Below are 24,878 nucleotides of genomic sequence, written 5' to 3' on the forward strand. Positions count from 1 at the left end.
ATTTTAGCAGACACTCAAAAGACGTAAAAATAGGAAACTGAAGATTTTTTTTATTATCTTGTGAAACAAAAAAAGTTGTGATAGGTTAAAGTGAAATTTTTTGATTTCATTTTGAATTATTTTCATTTTCATAAAAATTAGGGGATAGGTAACTTGTTTTCAATACTTCTTTTTTATTTGCTTTGGTAGAAAGAAAAAGTTTTTGTTCATCAATTCTGTTGCATATTTGAAATAGATGTTCTTCTCTAGAATCTTTTTGTATCTTAAAATTTCTAATGGATGATAAATGTAATAGTTCATATTTTAATTCATATTATTTCATTTTTGTCTGTTCTGGTATAATGCAATTAATTATTTTATCTACATCAGTATTACATAGTTCCTTTATGTAATTGTCATCATGTAAATTTTAAATATAGGAATGTTTTGTTCATATCAGTACCATGTGCTTTGCTTTACTTGGCTGTCATACTTTAGGTGTGAAATACTTGTGTTGCAGGACGGCCTACCTGCACTGTAGTAGGTTGTGAGATTTAAATAGCCAGTTAATTGACTTGGCTAAAGGATTAATTCTTTAGCCAAATCGGTTTGTTGCTGTGCATTTTGACTATATCCAAAAAATGAAAATATCCAATGAAAACATGAAAGATAAACATAAAATGTGTGGTTTTATGTTATAGACCTGGTGTCGGAATATAATTTTTAGAGTCAAATCATGCTCTCCTGTTACACATGTCGTGCTCTTAATCTTAAAAGTATTGTGCAAAGTTTCAATGAAATCACAATACTGGTATAAAATAATAGAATATTCACATTACTATACACAATTTATATATTTTTTGGGAAAAAATCAAACAACTGGTACAATACACAATACTGGAATATCTTTTTTTATACCAGTATTGTGATCGCCAAGTACAGGAGATCCCAAATTCAAATAAAAATTATCGTGTCTTACACCAAGGAGTTAAATATAGACCAATTTAACGCCTTGCTTACACCAAACTAATTCAAATATCGTGGCCGTGGGAAACTTCAAACAGGTTCATAATTTAGACCGGAAGTCGCATTTACAACACAAATCAAATCCGGATATGAAGATGTGGCACACAAACATATGAAAACATTGCTAGAAGAAAAGTGTTTCTCGGTGTATTATTCAGACTTGACAGTTAAAAAGCGATGCGTGAACCGACATGGTGAAGTGACCTGGAAATCTTTAAAACACTGTAATTTTGTTAATTTTGTCTTTGAACTTTGAAATGATCATGTAGTAAAAGTAAAAATTGATGTGCCATTGCTTGTGATTTTCTTACACTTTTTGTAAGGTTCTATCCCAATTTGTTTTAGGAAATAGGAAGCCTTGAAGGAAGTCATATTAAGGCATTTACCATGAGTTTGAAATTACTTAGCTGTATGGAATTATTTTGAAAAGTCATCAGTGGTTGCTGTGGAACTCGAACCTGCAACCTCTCGTTCTGTAGTCAACGCTCTAACCAATTAAGCTAAAGAGTTCAATCCCCAGCACAGCTATTCAAGAATGGCTATATACATCACCAATTTCACTACACCCACTCCCTATTCTTTTTTTAGAATATTCTTAATTATGAATGCATCAAAAGAATATCACAACTCATCCTATCTTGGCTATGGAACAGTAAATCTTATTACTCTTGTTTTTTGTTTAATATTTGAAGACCATAGAGGTCCCATGAAAAAACCATAAGCACCATGAAAGTAACAGTTCCACCGCTAAATGGCTCTCAGCGATACTTTCTGTCACGACTTCAAACTCTCTTCTGACTTTAAAAATGTATTTATTTTACAGTGAAATTGAGCCAGTTTTAAATAGCTGCACTAGGGAGTTTACTCTTTAGCTCAATCAGTTAGAGCCCTCCAGCATCCACCAGATGAGTTTTCACAATATTGTCGCTGTGAACAACTTTACTGTAGCAGGACATTTGAATCAGGGTTTCATTATAGGTCTTGAAGTTTAGTGGACTCCTTGCAGTCTACTGATTGTCAGCAGTAACAGTGATAACCTGTCAGGGTGTGTTGCTCAGAGTCCCGGTGGTATCTGTCCCTCAAAAAAGAATAGGGAGTGGGGTGTAGTGAAATTGGTGGTGTATATAGCCATTCTTAAATAGTTGTGCTAGGGATTGAACTCTTTAGCTCAATTGGTTAGAGCGTTGACTACAGAACGAGAAGTCACAAGTTTGAGTTCCACAGCAACCACTGATGACTCTTCAAAATAATTCCATACAGATAAGTAATTTCAAACTTATGGCTTTGCCTATTTTTACGCAAGTGATGTCAATCTACATTTACATGTAGACCTATGGGAATATCTGAGATTTTTAAGTTTAGACAAATTAATATAATATTGATCAGGCTTTGCCTATTTGTACACAAGTGGTGTTGATCTACATTAAACCTATGGAAATATTTGAGATTTATAAGATCACCTTTTCTGTGCTAGCATTGAAAGTTCAAACAATCACTTCCAAATTACTTTTGTCATTTTTAACGGAATGATTTTAGCCATGTTTCAGATCTCCTACATGTATATACACTCTAATAATATTTTAGTATACTTAAGGAGGTAGACCTTGGGTAAGAGTCACAAATCTTACAAATACATGTAGTTGAAACATTTTTATTCAGCATTTTACATCAATCTCGTGTAAGCATCAACATAACTTGGACTCAGATTTCACTCTGCTTCAAAGCTTGATAGGCTTTGGTGAAATTGAATACGATCACTGATTTCAAGAGTTTCCCTAGTTCAATCATTCCTGTCTATTCAATAGATTGCTTTTTAAGTTTTTATAATGAAGAAAGGGGAAGAAGCTATTGACAACCACTTGTTGATAACAAGGAAATGGTTTTATATTTACTTTCAATGTCACTTAAAATCAGTTTATTATTTTGATTTTTACTGTCAGAGCTGTTTAAAAGTTATTTTGCACCCTTTTGGTATTTCCATGTATATACTTTGCAATGAGGAAATTTATGTGTTAAAGTTCATATAAAGTACAATGTATTTTGACCACAGTAATGCATACAGTCTGTACCATATGTAGGTACATTGTGTATACCAAAATATCAGTATGGTTAAAATTGGTGAAAATTTTTATGGAAGGCAGCCAAGATGATTGATTCAAATATTTGGTTCAATATACGGTCATGGAACCAGTCATTGTAAAATAATCTCAAGTTAACATTTCCATCAAATTTGACAAAATATTTGAAAATATCTTAACTACTGAACTCATGGATTGTTACATTGTATCCATCTCTATCATGAGAACCAATTTGTTCAGTGTGTCATAGTTTTCCATTCCTCTTTTGACTCATGGACTTGATTTTTTATGAGCAACTTGGTGAGTGTTTCTAGAAAAGCAAAGTATGCTTACCCTACCAGTGCACCTGGTCCATACTTCCAGGTTTTCAGTAGAGCCTGAGTTGCTCATTTACTTTTGTTGCTTTGTACATATTATTTTGGTTGTTTTATGTTCTTTGTTGTGTATGTCTGTTTTCCCTGTCTGGTGTTTGTGACCTGGATTGCATTGGTTTGATTTCTGCTAGAATCTTGGTTCCCTTGATTAATCTTCAAAGCAGTCAATGTGCCTAAGGTACATGTATAAGGTTTTTGCTATCAATAAAAAAAAAAGTATTCATGATGATATTATATATATACCCTTACTTAACCAGTGGATGGTTATTGGAATAAATCACCTTGTCTGTCTGTCCATCAAAATTTTAGTCACAAAAATCTTGGCTGTCACTGTACAAATTGATTTCAAATCAGGTGTGGTTTTATATACTTGTAGATTGGGCATACATAATAATAGCTATTTTGGTTGTTGTCTGATATTTTATGTAAATTTCTGATTTTTCTTATCATGGAATAATATAACTTTTTTGCAACTTATCTTTTATCTTGTGTCATTATTTCATATAAAAATCAATCTGTTGTTTACAATTTTTCAGTTAATTTTACAGGTACTTGTATGGTCTATCTGGTTCCGATCTATCACCTTATACATTGTTAAATGCATGCAGTTCTGATGGTTTACCCTATGGTCTGGAATTGTTGTCTTTCTGTCTTGAATTCCATTTGTGGTATTACATGTATAATGGAGAAACTTTCTTTATACTTGCCTAATTGTATTATGCAGTGCCAATTATCATGGTCCAAATTTAGAGAATTATGTCAAACTTTGATACATGGATGTGTAGATACTACCGGTAATTGCCTCCACCATTCAGAGCTCAACACAAGCTCTTCAATGATCATATTATCTACTGGTACATGTATATAAAACCTTTCTTCAGACCTTCAGTGTACCACTGAGGCTTCAAAATTAATACCTGTCTGTTTATTCTTACAGTTTATATGTACTTTACAATTTTCACTCTGTATAACCAATTCCTTGTGGAAGTCAGAATATATGTATTTTGACTTTTCTTCTACCATTTTCTTGTCTAGCGGTTGTTGATGTTGGTGTTGTGAATCAAGTCGCTGTCTTCAGTTTGCTTAAGTTAACATACTCTGAAAGTACTATTGTTTGTTGGGTACCAATTTTCTGTGGTTTTCGTGGGTAGTCCAAACCACAAAATTTAATTCCCAGCAAAAAGGGAAAACCTCAAAAGCACAAAGTCTAGAATCCCCGAATTGGTGTTTCTTCCCAAGCCCTTGAAAATTGATATCCATAAATTAAAGTACTTTCACAGTACCTGAAACCTCAAAATAATAAATTCAAGAATCCATGTACTTGTGTTTCTTCCCAAATCCTCGAAAATTGATATCCACAAATTAAAGAACTTTCATTCACAGTATGTGATTTGTAGTTGAGTTAATTACAAAGAATGGAACCACATTAATATATCAAAGTGATTGATTTCAAGTTTATATTCTTGTATAACATGATTAATCCATCAAGTTTTAAGTGAATTAGTAAATTTATATCATTGTGTTCAAGACCATGTATATCTTATACTATTACATATACAGTGCAAGTCTAAAAATCCACCACAACTGTGTGAGACTTCAAATGAAAGAGGTGGGGGGAATTGTTTCACTTTCATATCAGGACCAGAACCCCAGCTGCTTAGACAACTGGGACAACACTGCCTGTGCTAAGTTAAGTAATCTGGACCACTGAGCCACCATACTTCTACAAAGGAAGTTGTTTTAATTTTGTTCCTTCATATTTAAATTGAAGGCACTTCATTTAACCATAAAGGAAATGGGAGACTTAGCACACTTAGCCAGTTTTAACCCACCATTTACATAGGAAATGCCTGTAATAAGTCAGAACCATTGCAGTTTTTCCAGCTTTTCAGTTTTTGCCTTGGTATTGCTGTTTATTTTATAAACATTCCTTCTTTTGAACATTCCCTATAGTTTGCCATCAGTTCTGTGGTTTTATTTTGAGCTTGCCAGCCAAATATGTAGCATTGATAGAGTAATTTATTAAGCCAACTGGACTGTCCTAAAATATGCTTTTGTCTTCTGGAAATAGGCTTCTGGAATAGGGTTATGTTGCTACAAGATTGAAGTCATCACAACAGAAGTTTTATGGTCGTCATCATGAATTCGTGGATCGTTATGGTGTATTCATCTGCACCATGAAAACTGATTTATTCAACGGGTCATTGTTTTTCTTTTTGCGTTTGTCTACCCCGGACTTGACTTTTTATAAGCAACTCGGCGGGTGTTTCTAGAAAAACAGAGGACACTTACCCTACTGGTGCACTTGGTCCATGCTTCCAGTTTTTAGTGGAGTCTGAGTTGCTCATTTGCTTTTGTTACTTTGTATGTATGATTTTAGTTACTTTATGTTCTTTGTTGTGTATATCTGTTTTCCATGTCTGGTCTTTGTCCCTGGATTATATTCTTTTGATTATCGCTATAACCTTGGTTCCCTTGATTGCTCTTTTGTTAACTTGGTACATGTACCTGTAATAACTCTAGGCAATGGACATTATAACACAATGTATTGATACCAATACATAGATTTGTTGGATTGTACCTGTAAAGAGTTTTCAATTTCAGCTTTTAATGTAACTACATGTATACAATTTTTTTTGCTATGATTTTCTACAGTGTGGCTTTTTGTTGTCTTTTAAGGACCATGGGAAAGAAAAGAAGACCACCCCTCAGAGTGTTGGAAGATGTTGTGGAGCCTAGGGCAAAATTAGTTAAATCATCAATTTGCTCCTGCAAATATATAATACTGGCCTTTAAAACTCTTTGTTTGTTACTTTTCTACTATGTTTTTTCCATTGGACTTACATTTTACAACCAGAGGTTTATTCATGTAAGTACTGAAGTGTTGGTCTCTGTTTTAGATAAATTAAAAAATACCAATTATATTAATATTGCAAACCATATGCTGTGCATGTGTTTCAAGGAGTTACGTCTCATCAGCAGCATTAGATCTGGCATCAATTTCACAACATGTGGTAAGTGTAAAATTGATCGTAAGTAATGACGTGACAACTTAAAATAGCGTTTTGATATCATAATTTACGATCAATTTCACACTTTTGACTTTCTGTGAAATTGATACCTGAATCCAAAAAACTAGTTATATGCAAAAAGACCTCAAAACCAAAGCTATCGAAATAGGAACCCGAAGCTAAGAAATAAGAAGCCAAATCTATCACCAAGAGGTTCTATAAAGTGCAATACAGGAATTAAAGGCTCAAGGCATTAGGTATTTAGAAATTTGTAATACTGCAAATTATGAAAAATAAAACGAGGTTAATTGACATATTGGAAAAAATAAACAGGCTGCAGGGACAGATCCCTGAGATTTTGACAGATGGGAGGGATTTTAGGGTAGTTGATAAAAAAATGGGGGTTCAAGACTGTTTTTTGCTCACTAATTTAAGTTTTACACAAATTCAACAGTGTTTTCCAACATTAAAAAATCCGTGCCTGATTCTTACAAAGGCTCAAGCAAGCAAAATAATAATATTACAACACAAGAGACATTTTATCTTTATGTATAGAACAATTAACTTCCTGTTTCGTAATATTATTCATTGTCTTGGTGCAAAAAGGGCGAAGATTACATTAAATAAAATATAAATGGTTTAATAAAGATGAAAAAGGTTGGGTTTTACATTATATTTATAAAACTATTGTTCAAAAATACAAAAAAAGTGGGAAAAATCATTGTTTTATTGTTTTATTGCTGAAATAGCATGAACAGTTCATGATTTTAAGTTCTACGGTCAATGTTGCTTATATTTTAGGAAATTTTTTTGTCATTTTGGCACATATAAGATCATGTGTGAATTTATTTTAAGTTGAAAAAAAAAATTATAACAAAAATTTCTGTTACAAAAAATGAAAAATAAAGAACAGCTTAAATTTCATGTTTTTGAAATAAATTGTAAACATATTTGACCACAAAAAAAACTTGATGTACCATGTCTGTTAATACATGTACACACATCTCTGAAAATTTTCCATTTCAGCATTTTAGGATTCCATTATCATTAACAATGGCTCACCTTGTCATCAAATTCATCCTGGCAGGACTGTGTAGACTAGTCATACAATTATGTACAAAGAAAGAGAGAATTACATTACCATGGGCTGTGAATATCAAGAAAATTGGGCCTGCAGGTAATTTTATAGATATAGATAATGTTTGCATTTTGGGACTGAAACAAATAAGTGGTAGTCTTTGTAAGTATCATGCAAATTCTGTAATATGTGATACACCCCAAAAAAAGGCTTCACGTTTTAATTTTTGTAATTGAGTTGGTCTATATGTTGAAATGTATATTTTTTCAATTTAATCTGTCTGCTCTTAGGAGATAAACAACATGAAAGAGTAATCAAGGGAAGCAATGTTATAGCGGTAGTCAAAAGAATGTAATCCAGGGACAAAGACCAGACATGGAAAACAGACGTACACAACAAAGAACATAAAGTAACTAAAATCATACATACAAAGTAACAAAAGCAAATGAGCAACTTTGACTCCACTAAAAACTGGGAGCATGGACCAGGTGCACAATAGTTTCTATTGTATTTTAGTACATTGTATCATTTACAGAGTTATCTCCCTTAATTTTGAATTCCACAGTACATTCTATATTATGTTTATCACCTGTGAACAGGGATTATATGAAAAACCACATGTTACACTTGGTTTACTACGACATTTTAAACCAATTATAAAAAATGAAAATATGTAGGCTTTCCAACTATGAATCACATTTTGCATGATTCTTATGTGGACTGCTACTTAAGTGGAATCCACTGTACCATTAGGGAACACAAAAAAGGATGTAATTTAAAAGTTGTAGTCAAGTTTTAGTGTATTAAATCATCTTAGCGATAGTTTTAAACTTTTTGAATTCCCAGTCTTATAAATGTGGATTTTTTTCACATATGAAATTATTTTTTGGTTTTCCATCTCTGACCATGTTGACCAAATCACCATTATTCATGTACTTACATGTATCTATTGATCATACTTAGAAGTACTCATCATTTGACTCCACAAGTGATTTAAGAATTTCTCATACGATTTAAATCAAATAAACATGATCACTTTAAATAACTATGAAATCCTGATAAAATCTGTATAAGAAAAAAACAATTGATAGTATTGTATAACCACAATATGATTGCTTGTGCCAAATAGCTATGTGACTTACTAGGATATCCATGCAAAAGCCAGGCATTGGTTGGCATATGGTAAAAAAAAAATCCTTAAATTTTATATCACAAATGCTTCCTCTCTCAAAGTTGAATTTTAATTAACTGCAATGTTTCAACAGAAATGATTTGCCTGATTTTTACATGGACAGCCTCTTAATTCTTTTTCTGAACAAATATAACAAGAATGGGTGTGGTGAATATGTCAAAGAGACACCAACATCACCAGAATGAAAAATGTAAGCTCAAGGCCACCCATGGGTCTTATATGAACAACAAGAAAATCCGCCTTCCACAGGGTAGGCTGCAGCTGCCCTAAAACAACATAAACACAGGTACAGTCCTTGAACCGATCTGTGCAACAATTTGATGGATTGATGACCGTTGACTGATTGATCGCTGATGGATTGATGACTGGTGACCGATCTGATCACAGTTTTGTTAAGTAAAATGACGTAAGATGTGTTTGAAATAAAATAAATGTAAAATAAAAGTATAAATTGGTGTTTAAATCTATTACAGTATGTAAATATGTATAAAATTGACAAAGAAAACAATAAAAACCGTAAAATACAGTGAACGCTCTGTGGTCACGTGTTGCGATCACCGGTTAAATGAATCGGTTGGACGGATCGATGACTGACCGGAAACTGATCGGTGATCGATGACCGATAGCAATTTTTGTTGCATGGATCGGTTCAGGTACTGTACAGTGGCATAGTTGCCCCTATATACTCCGGCAACATAAAAGTAAACTGAGTGAAAACGACACAATACATACAGAAATTCCTGACTTGGGACAGGCACAAAAATATGGCTGTGTTTATACAGTGCTTTGGTGTGATCACAAATGTCCCTCATTTAAATCTGGCTATTGTGGAAAAAAAACCAAAACAATTAAACATACCAAAACATCAGTTCGAAAACATTTGAGTCCCTTATTAAAACAGAAATAAAGAAACTGATTACACAAATGCACAGATAACTACTAGCAGTTAACTGACATACCAGCTCCAGACCAGTCTAAAGCTACAAAAAGTTTTGTCCACATTGTATGTTTTATCAATCCCAGTTCTTCCAATGCAAGGATGAGAACCACAGTACATCATAAGTCATACAGTAAGGACACAATCTGTGACATGCCAAAATTTGCTTGACACTCACTTACGGGTATATGTATACAATCTCAGTGAACTTGTTATCACATTTTGGTTATGAACACTTTCAAATTAATTACTGAGTAATTCTTATTAATTTGAATTTCGATGGTTCCTTTATTTTCTTTCTTTATCCAGCAAAAATGTGATTTTTTATCTAATTGACAAATCAGATAGAAAATAAGTTTTTAAGGAAAAAAAAGGGGGATGGTTGGAACCATCCACACCCAAAGTGTCTGTAATTTCACTGGCATTAAAGCATCTTCTTTACCATACAACTACTGAATAGTATTATATTAATTTGAATGTCATAATATTTAAACATTAGTTTTGAATATTAATTGAACATTGTAATTCAGTGGTGGTTTTAAGATTTGTATTGTTATTTTTGCAGGCATTACAAGTGTTCTGGATATAGCATTATCTAACTGGAGTTTTGAGTTCATTACTGTATCTTTGTAAGTCAAAACACTTCTTTACTTAATGTACAGATTGAATAATCAATTAACTTGTAGTGTGTCAGGTGGGGATCCAATAGTGTTGAAAAGAGGGGTCCATAAAAAGGGGAAGTTCTAGGTTACTATTTGCTCATTTTGCCCAAATTTTGTATCAGATTACCAAAAGGAGGGGGGTTCAGTTTAAACCACTGAACTCCTATATACTCAGTGAATCCACTGCGGATGTATTCTACATGATGATGGAAGCTGTAAGGATGACTAGGATGTATTGTGTTAGGTGTAAGTCTCAGTCAACACAATCTGATTAAAATCAGCTGTTTGTTTGGCTCTGATTACTAGTGATGTAGTATGTAGTAATCAGAGCCAAAGAAACAGCCGATTTTAATTGGATTGCAGGCAGCATTCCAGACAGCATGCCTCTATTGGGCCAGTGTCGGCTGATTGTTGGTTCATTGACTCTTAGTTGGCATTGGCAAGACAATGTTGGCCAAAGGTAGCAGTGAATGGTTATAGAAAATATTTTCTGTAGATTTATTTTTTTTCCAAAATGGTTTCTATTTGACAAGCCAATGGATTAACATGACGTTTTGAAATTTTATTTATTTTCATTCTGTTAAAAGATTCAATGTTGGCCCTACTACATTCAGAATAACCATTGCATTTTATGTTTGTCTTGAATAACTTTGTTTTCTATCAAGCTATCAACAACATTCTTTAAAAGCAAGCCTTAGGAAACATTTCTTTGATAAAAAAAAAAAAATCATGTGAAAATCCTACTAAATAAGGGTAACAACAAAATCACCAAGCACTAATCCGATTCATAATCAAGTCAAGTTCAAAATAAATCTAAAAATAGATATAACACTACCGGAGCAGCTGGTACCGCAATGGTCCTGACTTGGTACAGGCACTTCAAACAAAATGGTGGGTTAAATCTAGGCTTTACAGTGCTCTAAACCTCCCATTTCCATTGCAGCGTGTTAATCAGTGGTCACATTGGCACAAAGAACCTTTTTACAAAAAAACAGTCATCACTCATTATTTTAGAAGAAACTGAGTATTTTTCAGCTAAGGACTGATATCTAAAAAACAATTTTGTAAGACTAATCTACACTGCATACTGATATTCCACACTTTTGATTTTGTTTTATAAGTCATCCTGTGTCAATTTTATCATGCTTCGAAATTAAAATTAACCAATTAATGTAGCTACCGATCTTTACAAGATGTTCAAGTGTGATTAGAAGTTTGTTTCTGTCACATTTATGTAGGAAATACTTGATTAAGGTAAATAAATTGTCCAACCAATATCAGTATCCAATATCAATCTTTTGTCTTACAAAATTCTACTGCGATCTTTTTCACACGTTTTGACGTTCATAAATTGCACTGCTCACAATACATAAATGCACATTTTATACATCAAAATATGGCACTCCTGATATTGGGCTTACTTTTAGTAAGTTGTGTCATCATTAACAATATCTTATTACCCTCTTTCATTTTTTGAATAACTTAATTCCTCATTTCCCCACAAACACCATATTTTAAGATAAATAATTTGCTAATTTAATTCTTTGGATTAATAAAATATCATAAATTAATGTTTTTTTTTTTTTAATATTATTTAATTTTTTTTCTGCGCAAAACTAGTATTCTTAGATTTTCTTAACAAATTACTAAAGCTTTTTAGAAATTGTTAAAATTTTAATTTAATCTTTAGGGCAGTGTGCAGTTAAATGCAATGGGTCCTTTTTTAAAGTAATTTGTTGAAAATATTACCCATTTCAGCCATCATATGAGGCAAACCTGTGTTACCTTTATTAAATATTCTGATGGTTCAGTTTCTGAAGTAATATTATTGAGTTTAAATGTATAAATGATATTTTTTCTGACTGTGTTGTTTTACTCTTGTCTAATTCTAATGGGCAGTGGCTGATCCAAGGGGAAGGTTTTTTGGGGTTACAAGTCCCTCTTCTTGGACAAATTTGTTAGATTGTGCAAAATTTGGAGTAAATTATAACCTGGAGTCCTAGACCCCCCCTTTTTGGATCCTCCAGAATGGTTGAAAAAGAGTAAAAATTGATAGCAATGAGTTATGGTATAACTTCAATGTATGGACATGATTAAAGAAAAAAAAAATAAAATAAAAAAAAAAAGCAACTTTTCAATACTTAGCTTTTATTCTGTTATAAAAAAATATTTCTTAAGGTAAGCTAGAATATTTTACTGTGAAGCAATATCACAATAACTCTGTGGGGGAGGGGGTGGTAAAAATAACATCCAGTTGGCTCCATGACAATCAAACTGTATTATCCAGAAGTTAAAATTTGTGGTGGTCAGAGGTCCAGCACTTTCATATTCTGACTTTGTACTTATGAAATTTCATTTATCTAGGTCAATGGTTTTCAATCCATTTTATTGTCACTTTATTTAGGACCTTTTTCATCAAGTGGACCTTTGATTTGTGACTTGAAAAAGTACAGGACCTTCAACTCTTGAATGTATATTTAAATCTCAGGTATCTTGAGAAACTTAGAGAATGTTCTTTACACAATCTACATGTTCTTTTATATTTTCTTTCAGGTATACCATGACAAAGTCTACAGCCATTATATTTATTTTAGCATTTTCATTAGTTTTTAGATTAGAAAAACCTGTAAGTGTACTCAAATATATAGAGCCAGTATTTACATTAAATTTTTTTTACTGTTTATCTTCTAGTACTGAAGTTCTATGAAATATTGAGTTTAGGAAAAATAACTGTTTATAATTAGGTTTGTTTTTAAACGAGGAAGTAAAAACTAACAGATTTAGTTATAAATTGATCATAACTTAACTGTAACAATATTTATCAATAGAATACATTATTAGAATTTCTTTAGCCTAGTAAGAAGTGCATTCTGAGAAACAACTCACAAAAATAGCTATTGCTTGAATTAAAAAAAAAAAAAACCTAAACAAAAAAGATATTTTATTTGTTGACTGAAATTTTAAAATACAGTGAAACCTAAACCCTGAATGATACCAAACATTGTATAAACCAGACACTTTTATAGCCATTTAGATATTTGGATGATATTTTGGCCCTAAACAATGATGAATTCATATTTATATTAAAAATATATATCCTGTAGAACTGTCTTTGTATAAAGCTAATATTGAAATTAAAGAATGTCCCTTTCTTGATCTGAGTTTTCATGTCGATAATGGATACCATTTTAGTATTTACATTGTTCTGCTCATAGGGTCTTTACATAGAAATTAAGTAAAATATTTTTCGAAGCAGTTTTTTTGCATGTCGTGGATTGAGTCCTTATTGTATGACTTATGATGTATCATGGTTCTCAACCCCACATGGGAAGAATTGGGATTGATTTTACATACAATGGGGAAATAATTTTTTGTAGGTTTAAACTGTTCTGTAGCTGGCATGTCAGTTAACTGCTAGTAGTCCTTAGTCTGTACATTTGTGCAATTTATTTTAAGCTTCTTTCTTCAGTTGTAACAAGGGACTCTGACCTTTTTGAACTGATTTTTATGTGTATTTAATCATGTAGTATTTTTTCCACAGTGGCCACTGGTCCTTTTCACAAAAATCGTAAGTGTAAAATTTGTCGTAAGTTATGACATCATAGTAAATAAAAGTATTGTGACATCATAACTTACGACTAATTTTACTCTTACGATTTTTTGTGAAAAGGGCCACAGATTTTAAAGGGAGAGGGTTGTGATCAAGTACTTAAACCCTGCCACATTTTTTGTGCCTTTCCCCAGTCAGCAATTTCTGGCCCCTGTATGTCTTGTTGCGTTTTCACCTAATTTTTTTGGTTTCTTAAGTATATGGGGTGGGGAGGAAGCTCTTTTGCTGTACCTGTGTATGATAATGTTTTGGGTCAGCTGCAGTCTTTCTTGTGGTGTGAGGGTTTCCTCATCGTTCATTGAAGACAAAAGGGTGGCCTTGGGCTGACATTTTCATCCTGGTGTGGTTGCTGTCTCTTTGACATATTCACCATTCTTATTCTTGTTATCTTACATGTGGAACGTATTTAATTTTATGTTTAGTTTTATCATTTTATCAGAGACTAAAGAGAACAACTTGGTTGGTGTACCCACCCTCCTTCCCCACCCGCTCTAGAAAAAATAGGAAGCACTTGTCGAAACCAAACAAATTTTAATGGTTTCACTTTACTTTAAATTATTTGTGGGTAATTTTTGTAACTGGATACTTTGTGTGACACTCCTTCCTAAAAACTTTTACATTTATTATGCAAAATATTTTGTAAAATAATTCAAAACTTCCCATAAACTAAGAAAAACATATTTTATTTTCCTTTTGCAGAGATGGTCACTAATTTTTGTGGTGCTATTTATAGCCAGTGGGTTGTTTATGTTCACATATCAGTCAACACAGTTTGATCTAGAAGGGTTTTTAATGGTGCTCACAGCTTCTGTATTGTCTGGCTTACGTTGGACACTAGCACAAATTGTCACACAAAAACATGAAATAGGTAGGTATGAGATATTTAGGATCAAACACTGCTGAGCATGCAATACAGAGAAATTTTAAACTCCCAAGATTAAGATTTCAATTTATCTCATATGGCTGTGCCAAAATAGAGAACATTAAAATTTTACTCAAAGGTGTCTGAGATTGTTCAGCTTTTTTTTTGGCAGTTATTGAACTATTCTTTATCTCACTTTTTTAATTGGTTTAGTGGTTAAGAAGCCATTCAATACACCATGGTTGTCAAAATTCTATTGTATGAACAAGACATGATTTTATGTATTATTGTGAGGTTAAAAAAGTTTCATAAAGTTAAGTTTTAGGAAATTAATCCTCCTATGCCTAAAAATCTGAATATCCTTGTCCCACTTGTCTCAGATGTGAGATATGCATTTGTTATGAAAATAAATTCACCCATAACATATTTTATGAAACTAAATAACAAAAAAATAACAATCTATGTGCCATTTGTAAATCACTGTGTTTTTTGTTTATTTTTTTCTTTTGTCTTTTGTTGTGACTGTTCCTTTTATATTGGTATCACATTTTATTTGTGTTTGTCTTTTTTGCATATTTTTTAATTCTGTTTAGTTTATTTAGGTAGTTTTTGTTTGTATTAAAGTGGTTCAATTTCTGTGTATGTGTTTTTTACTCTATTTTTGTTTGTTTGTTTTGTTTGTGTATTTTTTCAATTATAATTAGTATATTTAGGAAGTTTCTGTCATTTTATAAAATGGTTCAATTTCTGTGTATTTTTTTTTCCGGGGTATATTTATTTTAAACGGGTCTGGCCTACACAAGGATATTGGGTATAACATGTTCAAAAATTACAAAAGTTCCTTATTTTTTTATTTCTATTAAATGTGTGACAGACCAAATTTTAAGAATTGATTTGTAATCAAATTGTTATTTGCTTTGGGATTATTTGAATTGCAAAGCGTGGACCAATCCACATTAATGATATAGTACCAGGCCAGGTTATACAATATAAACTGTTTAGCTTAAAGAGAATCAACCATTAAGGATGCTTGTTTCCAATTGAATCAAATTATATATATTTAGATATTGTTTAATTTTGATATGTATGTTTTTTAGGCTTAAGTAACCCGTTGGACATGTTGTACCATATACAGCCATGGATGATGATTACATTGTTACCCTTATCTGTTGCCTTTGAAGGTATTGCATGATGTTTATTAATCGTAAGATTTAAGTAGTACTCAAGCTAAGAATCATGCAGAATGTGATACATGGTTAGAAAGCCTACATATTTTTATTTTTATTTAAAATGCTTAAGTAAACAGAAAGTAACATGTAAATTTTCATAGAACCCACCCTTGTTCATAGGAGATATAAATTATATTGAATGTTCTGTAAAATTCAAAATAAAGGGAGACAACTCTGTCAATGACAGAGTTTGACAATAGAAACTATGGGATTTTCAATGTGGATTATCTCTTAAGTGCAGATAGATTAGAAGGAATGATTATACACTTCATCATACAGACCTGTAAAGCAACTTAATAACAAAAATAAAAATGTGTAGCCTTTTTTGGGGTGTATCACATATAACAGAATTTGCATGACTTTTAGCTGGAGTACTACTATTTTGTCATTATGAAAGTTAGAAAAAGACAGGTTCAATATAGGGATCAGGGATTGAGAAATCACCAAAGTATTTAACTTTGATAAATTCATGATTATTTTTTACAAATGGGATTATTGATATGTGGTGTGTAATTTTGTTATACATTATTTATTTTCAGGCAGGTTATTATGTGCCAAAGAAGATTTCTTCAGGTATTCTGACTTTGATTTAGCTATGAGGAATGTTGGACTTGTATTACTTGGCGCTGTACTGGCATTTTTCTTAGAATTTAGTGAATTTTTGTTGCTGGCAAACACTTCAAGTTTAACCTTGTCAATATCAGGCATATTTAAGGTATGAATTGGCATGTGATTTTGAACTGTTTTAAAGATATAAAGATCTTTGAAACTTTGTACACAGACTTTTGCATGTTATGAGCTGTTTTGTACAAATTCTAATTCATGTTTCAGAAAGTGAAAAGCAGGGCAGTATTCTTGTTTATATCATGTGTTTTTTTTTGTTTGTTTACCACTAATGATTCTGTCAATTACATTAAGGAGGTAGACTTAGGGTAATGGACACAACTCTTACAAATTTTTTGGAACATTTGTATTTACCATTTTACATCAATCTCATGTAAGCATCAAAGTAACTTGGACTGATTTCATTCTGTTTCAAATGAAAGTTTGATAGGCTTTGGTGAAATTGAATATAATATGAACACTGATTTCAAGAGTTATTTCCCTTACCCTAGGTCTACCTTCTTAAAAATAATTGAAAAAAAAATAGGAGTATCCAATATAACATCATGATATGTAATAGCATTGTAACATAAAAATTAATACAAATTTTACGCTTCAACCTTTTGTGAAATTGACCATCGATATGTACAGAATAAAGAAAGATTTTTAGTTAAAACCAAAAACATCACCATGAGGTTGATATGGCTATATTCTCCATCTTTGTTGCTAATTGAATCCACGACTAATGAATTGATTTTTTTTTGCAGGAATTGTGTACATTATATCTAGCAGCCACTGTAAACAATGATAAAATGAGCTTTGTTAATGGGATCGGTCTAATCGCTTGTCTTATGGGGATTACACTACATGTCATATTGAAAGCTGTTTACAGTGAGTATTGATTATTATAAGATAAACTATTTTGTTTGCCAGTCAATCTAACTTGAATATTGGAATTGTGGTGAAATTCTTTGATTTTACTGAAAGTGGGAGAAGACTTCTAGTATTTATAAATAGCTGAAAAATGATGGAGCATTGGCACAATTGAGCAAACAAGCAAAAAATAGCCTTGAATCCTTCTTTTTGTGAAACCCATCTGGAACCTTCTTTTTAAAATTTCGTGATCTGCAACAGCATTTTGCATGATAAAAAGTTCATATTTCATCATAACCTGTGTGAGAATAGTTAAATTAAGCAGGATTTTCATTCAAATATATCTGGTCTGACTTTTAGGCTATTTTTGACTCGTTAGGATTAGAGGGTTGTATACAAATGCAAAATTGCAACATGTTTTTTTTTATATGTTTAGGACCACTTTGAAAAACAAATAACTACAAATCATTCAATCAATTATGTGTCTTTCATAGGAAGTTTTTTTTTGCAAGCTTATGGAAACATATGTTGTAATTTTTCCTCTGTAGTACATGTATCTAGTAAATTATACTGTATTAAAATCTTAACACATGTGCTTTATGTATTGAAACAATAAAGTTTTACAGGTTTATCACATGTACAAAAACTTGTATTCCTTTGATTTTGTTAGTTCTAAACACGCAATTGGAAAAAATGCAGTTTTTAAATTCCAGTATCTCTCTATAACAGAAGAAAAAAAATAGTAGTTGAGTGTAAGTGTTTGTAAGAACCAGGTGAAATGGGGAAAATCAGAAACATGCATGTCAAAACCCCACCAATCTGACAATGTAATATCACTCAAGGATACTAAATTCTCTATTTGAAAAGACCATTATTTGATCTCTGCATCAGTGGCTTTGCTTAGAAATTTTTCAATAGAATGAGGTTTTTGACAGAGTTATCTGCCCTTGAAATGTTCATTATTTAGTGCATTTCAATGAAATTATAACTTAATGCACCAACATGATATGGACAATATTGTTTTTTTTTTCGTATAGAGTCTGACCATGTTTTAGCCACTGCCTGATTCTTATAGACACCGACACTTAAAAATGTTTGCTGATTTCAAACTTCTTGTTTTCCTCTCTGCAGGTAACTCTGAGTCCAAAAACAAAACAGAAGCTATGGAAATGTTGATACGTAATGGTGAAGCTAATATAGACTCAGATGATGAAATAGATTTATTCAATGCACAAACGGACAGATAGCACTACATTATCATCATTATTGGGTATAAACTATATACAGGATGGACTGTAAGTTATGCTTCCTCTAGCCTTGTTCGTGGTAGATGGTAGTGGACTACATGGTCATCTTATATAGCACTTTTCATTGAACTTTTCAAATTGGAGTGCTTTGCTTAGTCACAAGACTAAGTTTCTGAATATTGGTTCATCTTAGATGTTGACATCAGCAACAATGAAATTATGCTACATATGCACAAGTTAAGGATGATAAAATACCAAAACTTATGCTTGATGTGTTATAGGCCTTAGTTTCTTGAGTTAAACCATGAACCCAGTCTTCACAGTTAAGCAGTAGTCTGAAGCCCTAGGCTTGTCAAAATGGAGATGGGCCTGTAAAATTAACTACTACAAGCCAACAGTCACTTTATAAAAAATTCTGAAAAATGTATTTCAGGCCTGTGAACTGGAAAGTTAGTTGTGAAGACTGTGAACCATGAATTTGTGTTACATTTGGTTTGGGCTGAATGAGAGTTTGTATAAAGAGTGGATAAACAAGCTTGTCCTCTTTTAATGATAAATATTTTGACACCATGGTACCACCTAGTAGGATAAATACTCTGTGGTACCATTTGGTAAGATAACACCCACTCTGGTACCATCTAATTAGATAACATCCACTGTGGAACCATCTGGTAGGATTTCATCCTCTGTGGTGTCACTTGGCGGGATTACATCCACTGTGATACCATCTGATAGGATTACATCCACTGTGGTGCTGTTAGGTACAGTTACAATCACTGTGGTACCAACTGGTAGGATTGAATCCACTATGGTACCCCCTGGCAGAAATGTAACCACTGTGGTACCCCCTGCAGGGTTACATCCACTATGGTGCTATTAGGTACAGTTACAACCACTTTGGTACCACCTGGTAGGATTGATGCCTATGAGGTACCACCTGGTTGTATAACAACCCTTGTTGCAGCACCTGTTAGGATTAGAGTCATTGTTGTACCTCCTGGTACAATTACAACCTTCGTATCACCACCTGATGGGAAAACAACCTTTATGGTACCACCTGGTACAATTTCAATCTCTTTGGTGCCATCTGGTAACATTACAACCAATGTCATTCCATCTGATACAGTTACAACCTCAGTGGTACCACCTAGTAGTAGTATTACAATGACTGTGGAATATATCAAGAATAAAACCAAGTTTTGATTGAAAATTGTTCGCTCATGTTAGCACCCAAGTATGTTCTCTCCATACCAATTCATGGTTTTGACACATATGCTGGTAATAAGATCAAAATAATGCTTTAACCCATCTGTCTAATTAGAACAACTTTCATATGTTACCAATGGCATAGGCTTACACCAAAGACCTCTTGTATGTACTTAATTACATACATTATTGTGCTATATTAACTTGTTCAGTTTGAATTCTATGGTACCTTTAAATCCCCTCAGCATTGAAATTATTCAGTTTTAACATTTGTTGGCAAAATGCAAAAAATTTATGAAGAGTCAGTTTATTTATTTTTCATGTATAGGTTATTATTTTTTGGTTTTTGGTCTCTTTTTAGTTATTTTCATAATCTGTAAATAGTTAACACATATGCATACCTGTTAACCTTCTCATATCAGGGGGGAACACTCACAAAATCGATGAAAAATTTAGAATCTCTCCCACATAAACATGTAAGATTTGTGGGAAGTTTTAGGTTAAAATTACTATATTTTATGTAAAAAATACTCAATAATTGAATTATTACCTAATAGGTGTGCTTTTACATAAATATCTCCCAGATGAGATAGTGTTAAATGGGGATAATCTCCCACATGAACTGTTTCAAATATTTGCAAGTATGCATGTGAATTGTGATTGCTAGTAAGAACTGAAAATCAACTTTTTTTAATAACTACTTTATTTCGCAAAATGAGAGTGATGCACAAAAGTAGGACAAAATATGTTCCCAACTATAAATGAAATTACATATTTTAACAATGAAAATCATTGATAATAGCATTTTTGTGGAGATCTAATGTCGCAAAAAATTTGGTGCTTACGAAATAATCAAAAATAAATTGCTAGCAAGAATTAGTTCTTTTGCAGTACATCATGAATTCATGATTATCTTTACATTTCAATTTCAAAGTGCAGTAAGAGGAAATCGTGGGTACATCTTGTGTAGCATGTTTGAGCATTATGCAAATATGCAAATCATTTATGTGTGTTGTGCAAATTAATGTATGTTTTTTTTATTTCAAGACTAGATGTTATTTGCTTTGGGTTGTCTTGAAATCACAATCGAATGAAAAAAATTCTGGATTATTTTAAAATATGCACAATTTTTGCATTTAGTTTTTTTTCATGTAGTCAGTGAAGTGTTCCTTTACTTGTACAACATTGCTCAACAATTGCAGTGAAACCTGGATAAACCAATAACCTGTATAAAACAGGCATCTTTTGAAATATCTTCATTTCAGTTCCATTACTTTTTTAACCTAGCTGAAATATTGCTGCTTGGGTGTTAATCCCCTACAATCAATCAATCAATCATGAACCTTCATAAACCAAAAATTGCCTTAACCAAATACATCTCTCCGTGAAAAAAAATTTCATTTAAACAGTTTTCTTTGTAATTTTAGATGTTCTTTTGTAAAAGAAGTTCTATTTATTGTCATTTTATTTTTGTCTTATTATGAAAATTAAAAATGTACCATCAATCTTTGAAGTGTAAGTCTGTGTAAGAATCAGGCAAAATGTGAAATATCAGAAACCTGCATGTTAAAAATCCACTGATCTTACAAAATAATTTCATTCAATGATGATTTCTCAATTTTGAAAGACCACTACTTAAACTCTGTATCACTGGATTTTTTCATTTTTTCTATAGAATGTTAGAAAAATGAGATTTACACAGAGTGAACTCACCTTGAAAAGTTCATTTTCATTGCATTTCAATGAAATTATAATTCAATTTACCGAAACTATATGGATTATCTGGTCCTTTTTCCTTGATTCTGATGGTGTAAATAGTCAAATTACATTTTTAGAATGGTGGGTTTCATACCATCTTTCACTTACTGCCTGTTTCTTACTGAGACTGGCACTTAATTTATAGTTAAGTTGTCATTTTTGTATTTTGTGTATTTTCCCAATTATTAAGAGACATCTTGTGGATAAAGTTTGTGTACTAATAGAGTAAGGTTCATTCATTGTATCATGTGTATTTTCACAGTAATGGTATTAGAGGGTTTACATTGTATTAACTTTTCAATACACATTCCAAGTTTTGTAGTGATCTGCTCAGTTTGTCAAAGCGAAAAGATTTCTTGGATTTTGTTTTTCCCATTCTTTCTTCACTTTATTTTCAGCTTATTTATTTTTTTCATGTATTACAGACAATAATAATCATTGTAAGTTATTTGAATGGTATTTATGATATCAGTGGCGGATCCAGACACTTTGGAAAGGAGGTGTGTCACCCCGAATTCATCAGAAAAAAAGGTGCCACCTCATCGTTAACCATTTTTCGTTGATTAACAAATTAGGGGTGCCAACCCCCTTCACTCTCACTCTGAATCCGCTTCTAATCATATGATGTGATTTTATTCATGGTTATTTAGGTTGTAATGTGTTGAAATAGTACATGTACACTTGAAAGCTAACTTCAGTCAAATTGGACTTTTACTTTAGCCCTTGACTATGTCTGCAGGTATATATGTAGCCAGCCATTTCATCATTTGAGTTTCCTTTTTACAAATTATTGTATGAAGGATTTTGATTATGAATTTTCATAAAAAAAATTTGAAAGGTGTGGCAATTTACCATTTTTACATCTAATTTGTCTTCCTGATCAAACTCACATAGAAGTGGATATTACTGCCACCTTAACATAATACAAAAATACCAGTCAGATATTACAAATTTTGATATGCTGTGCACATGTTTCAAGAAGTAAACTCTCATCAGCAGCTTTAAAATCAAACAAATCAGAAGATCTGAATCCAAGAAATAAAAAAAAGTCATTTCTTTAATATTTGATTGGTACAAATATTTCAAGATGGATAATATATATATATATATATATGAATATATGACTACAAACATGGCATGTCAATTGAATCCCTTTGTCGTTTTACCCAAGAATTTCCTGTTTAATTATCAATACTTTATGAGAAATGAAGAATGATTATTTTCTTTGCATTTTAGTTTTGGTGGTGTTATGGCAATTTTTTTTAAATAAGTGGAATTACATGGTCAATTATTATATAATTTGCTACAAGCAAGTAGCCTGTGCAATTTTTGGTTTTTGGGTCCCTGTCCACGTATTTTTGCATAGACAACTATATTAGATTCTATGTTACTGCAGTATTTATTCTAGACAGCTAGTGGGATTAATAAACAATTCAAACATTTTTTGCTAAATACATAAAATTGCTCTGGTTTTTGATAAAAAAAAATGTTTATGTTTGCCTTTAATTCAAGGAGTTTTCCATTCAACCTAACCCTTCTGATACCAAAATTAAAACTTTTTTTCTGTTGTTCAGTACCTTTACTTGTGCAAGCCTTCAACTGTGTACTGTTTTTTAACGATGGGTTTCTGTCGTATTAGCTTTAAAAAAATTACATTTTTATAATTAAATTTGGCGAGTTTTTGTCATACTTTTGCGGATCGTTGTTGTCGTCGTCGTCGTCAATAATATTTCTTAAACTTATCCATTTTATTAAGAGTTACTGCCTTTAAAAAGTCTAATAAAGCTTTTTTGTATTTTTTTTCAGAACTGTAGTAGATATGGAAAGATTTCAGCTAATAAGGCAAAGCAATGAGCTCCAGTTGAGCGATTAAGACCCCAAGGGCTTTTAGATTTTATAAAGTACTTGACTATAAATTTACATCCTTGGAGTTTTTCTTTCAGTTGGAAAACACTTTTTAATCTTATACTTTATTATAGTTTAAGGCAGATGTTTGTAAATCTTAGACAGTATAGGAGAGTTCTTCGTGATGTCATCACTTACTGTGATTTGGTTTTGGTTGGCAAAAAATCCATTGAGTGGTATGGGGCATCAACTTTAAATCACCATAACTTTTTCATTTTTAAAGATAATTGAAAAATTCTTTTAGTTCCCAAATTTGCTAATAAAATTCTTTTTATCCATGGAATTTTAAAATAAATATTCCGTAATTAGACTATATGTGCATAAGATTTTAATTGAAATTTTATACGAAAATAGAGGTTTACATATAAATATCACTACAAATTTATATTCAAGTAAAAGAGTTACAAATTTACATTCAAAATATAAATTGTTTTATCTAAATGAAACATTTTACGGAACCAAAATTGGATATAAAATGTAATGACAGTTTTGAAAATTGGGATTCTGATCATGAAATTGTCAGTTGTTTGTTTAGTTGTTTATTTGCCAACCAATTTGACACTTAATGATATGCAAATTAGTGAATATGACATCACTGATGAAATTGGCGAACTCGATGTCCTATTTATTATTTTGTCTTGTGTAGACACTGTTAAGATTTTTTGTTCCCCGAGCCGTATAGGTATTCATAAAACTTGTTTTTTTTTTATATCGTACAATAGGGTATGCAAGTCTCGTCACGCGACGTCTTAGTTTCACGAGAAAGGGTGATAATTATAATCTACCATTCAAATGAATTGGAACTTTTAGAGAGAATTGAGTTACTATTTATAGTAAAAAACCTTTCTGTGGAAAAGTACCGATAAAAAAGACAAATATATATTTCTACATGATACAAGTGTTAGGAATAGCACTTAATAGAAGATTTTTCAATTTTATGCAGCATTTCAAGAACTTGACAGTAAGCAATAATATGCAGATCGGCCTCTTGATTTCAATATGTTCTACATCGAAAAATCCGGTAAGAAAACTGAAACTAGAATTAGATTTACAAAACCCATTATTCTTGTCTTGATGATGACAAGGTATAATTACACCATTCCGAAATGTTTTATGTGAATTGATTATTGTTAAATAAAGTTGATTTTGTTAAATCATGTACATGGATGACCTGTATGTGTACTGCCTTTGTCTTTAGCATCAAACGATTTAAAATATATAATTACAAACATACCCACCAAAATATAC

The 24,878-nt window shown here is 31.9% G+C and overlaps 2 protein-coding genes across 6 annotated transcripts in view; one reads left to right on the forward strand and one right to left on the reverse strand.

The window, feature by feature from the left end:
* Positions 1-24,878, reverse strand: part of LOC148617241 (schlafen-like protein 2) — a 66,150-nt gene that overhangs the window by 13,766 nt on the left and 27,506 nt on the right. Inside the window, exon 1 of one of the 5 annotated variants that reach the window (XM_088584770.1) lies at positions 1,000-1,058. The exons of 1 other annotated variant lie outside the window; for it this stretch is intronic. The gene's annotated coding sequence lies outside the window, so the exon portion shown is untranslated. Of the gene's footprint in view, positions 1-958; positions 1,059-24,878 lie in introns of those variants that run through there. 3 more of the 5 variants (XM_088584771.1, XM_088584775.1, XM_088584774.1) reach the window with 3 other exon arrangements.
* Positions 1,074-24,791, forward strand: LOC148617242 (solute carrier family 35 member H1-like). Its single transcript, XM_088584759.1, has 11 exons — positions 1,074-1,229; positions 6,137-6,326; positions 7,495-7,645; positions 10,241-10,304; positions 12,891-12,963; positions 14,647-14,815; positions 15,907-15,990; positions 16,578-16,753; positions 17,409-17,532; positions 18,646-18,809; positions 23,532-24,791. The coding sequence occupies exons 2-10, from the start codon at positions 6,141-6,143 to the stop codon at positions 18,759-18,761; spliced, it is 1,143 nt and encodes a 380-aa protein (XP_088440885.1). The 5' UTR covers positions 1,074-1,229; positions 6,137-6,140; the 3' UTR covers positions 18,762-18,809; positions 23,532-24,791.

Source organism: Perna viridis, chromosome 5 (assembly GCF_037379345.1).
Source record: "Perna viridis isolate PV_CMFRI_1.1 ecotype Kerala chromosome 5, ASM3737934v1, whole genome shotgun sequence".
Lineage (NCBI taxonomy): Eukaryota > Metazoa > Mollusca > Bivalvia > Mytilida > Mytilidae > Perna > Perna viridis.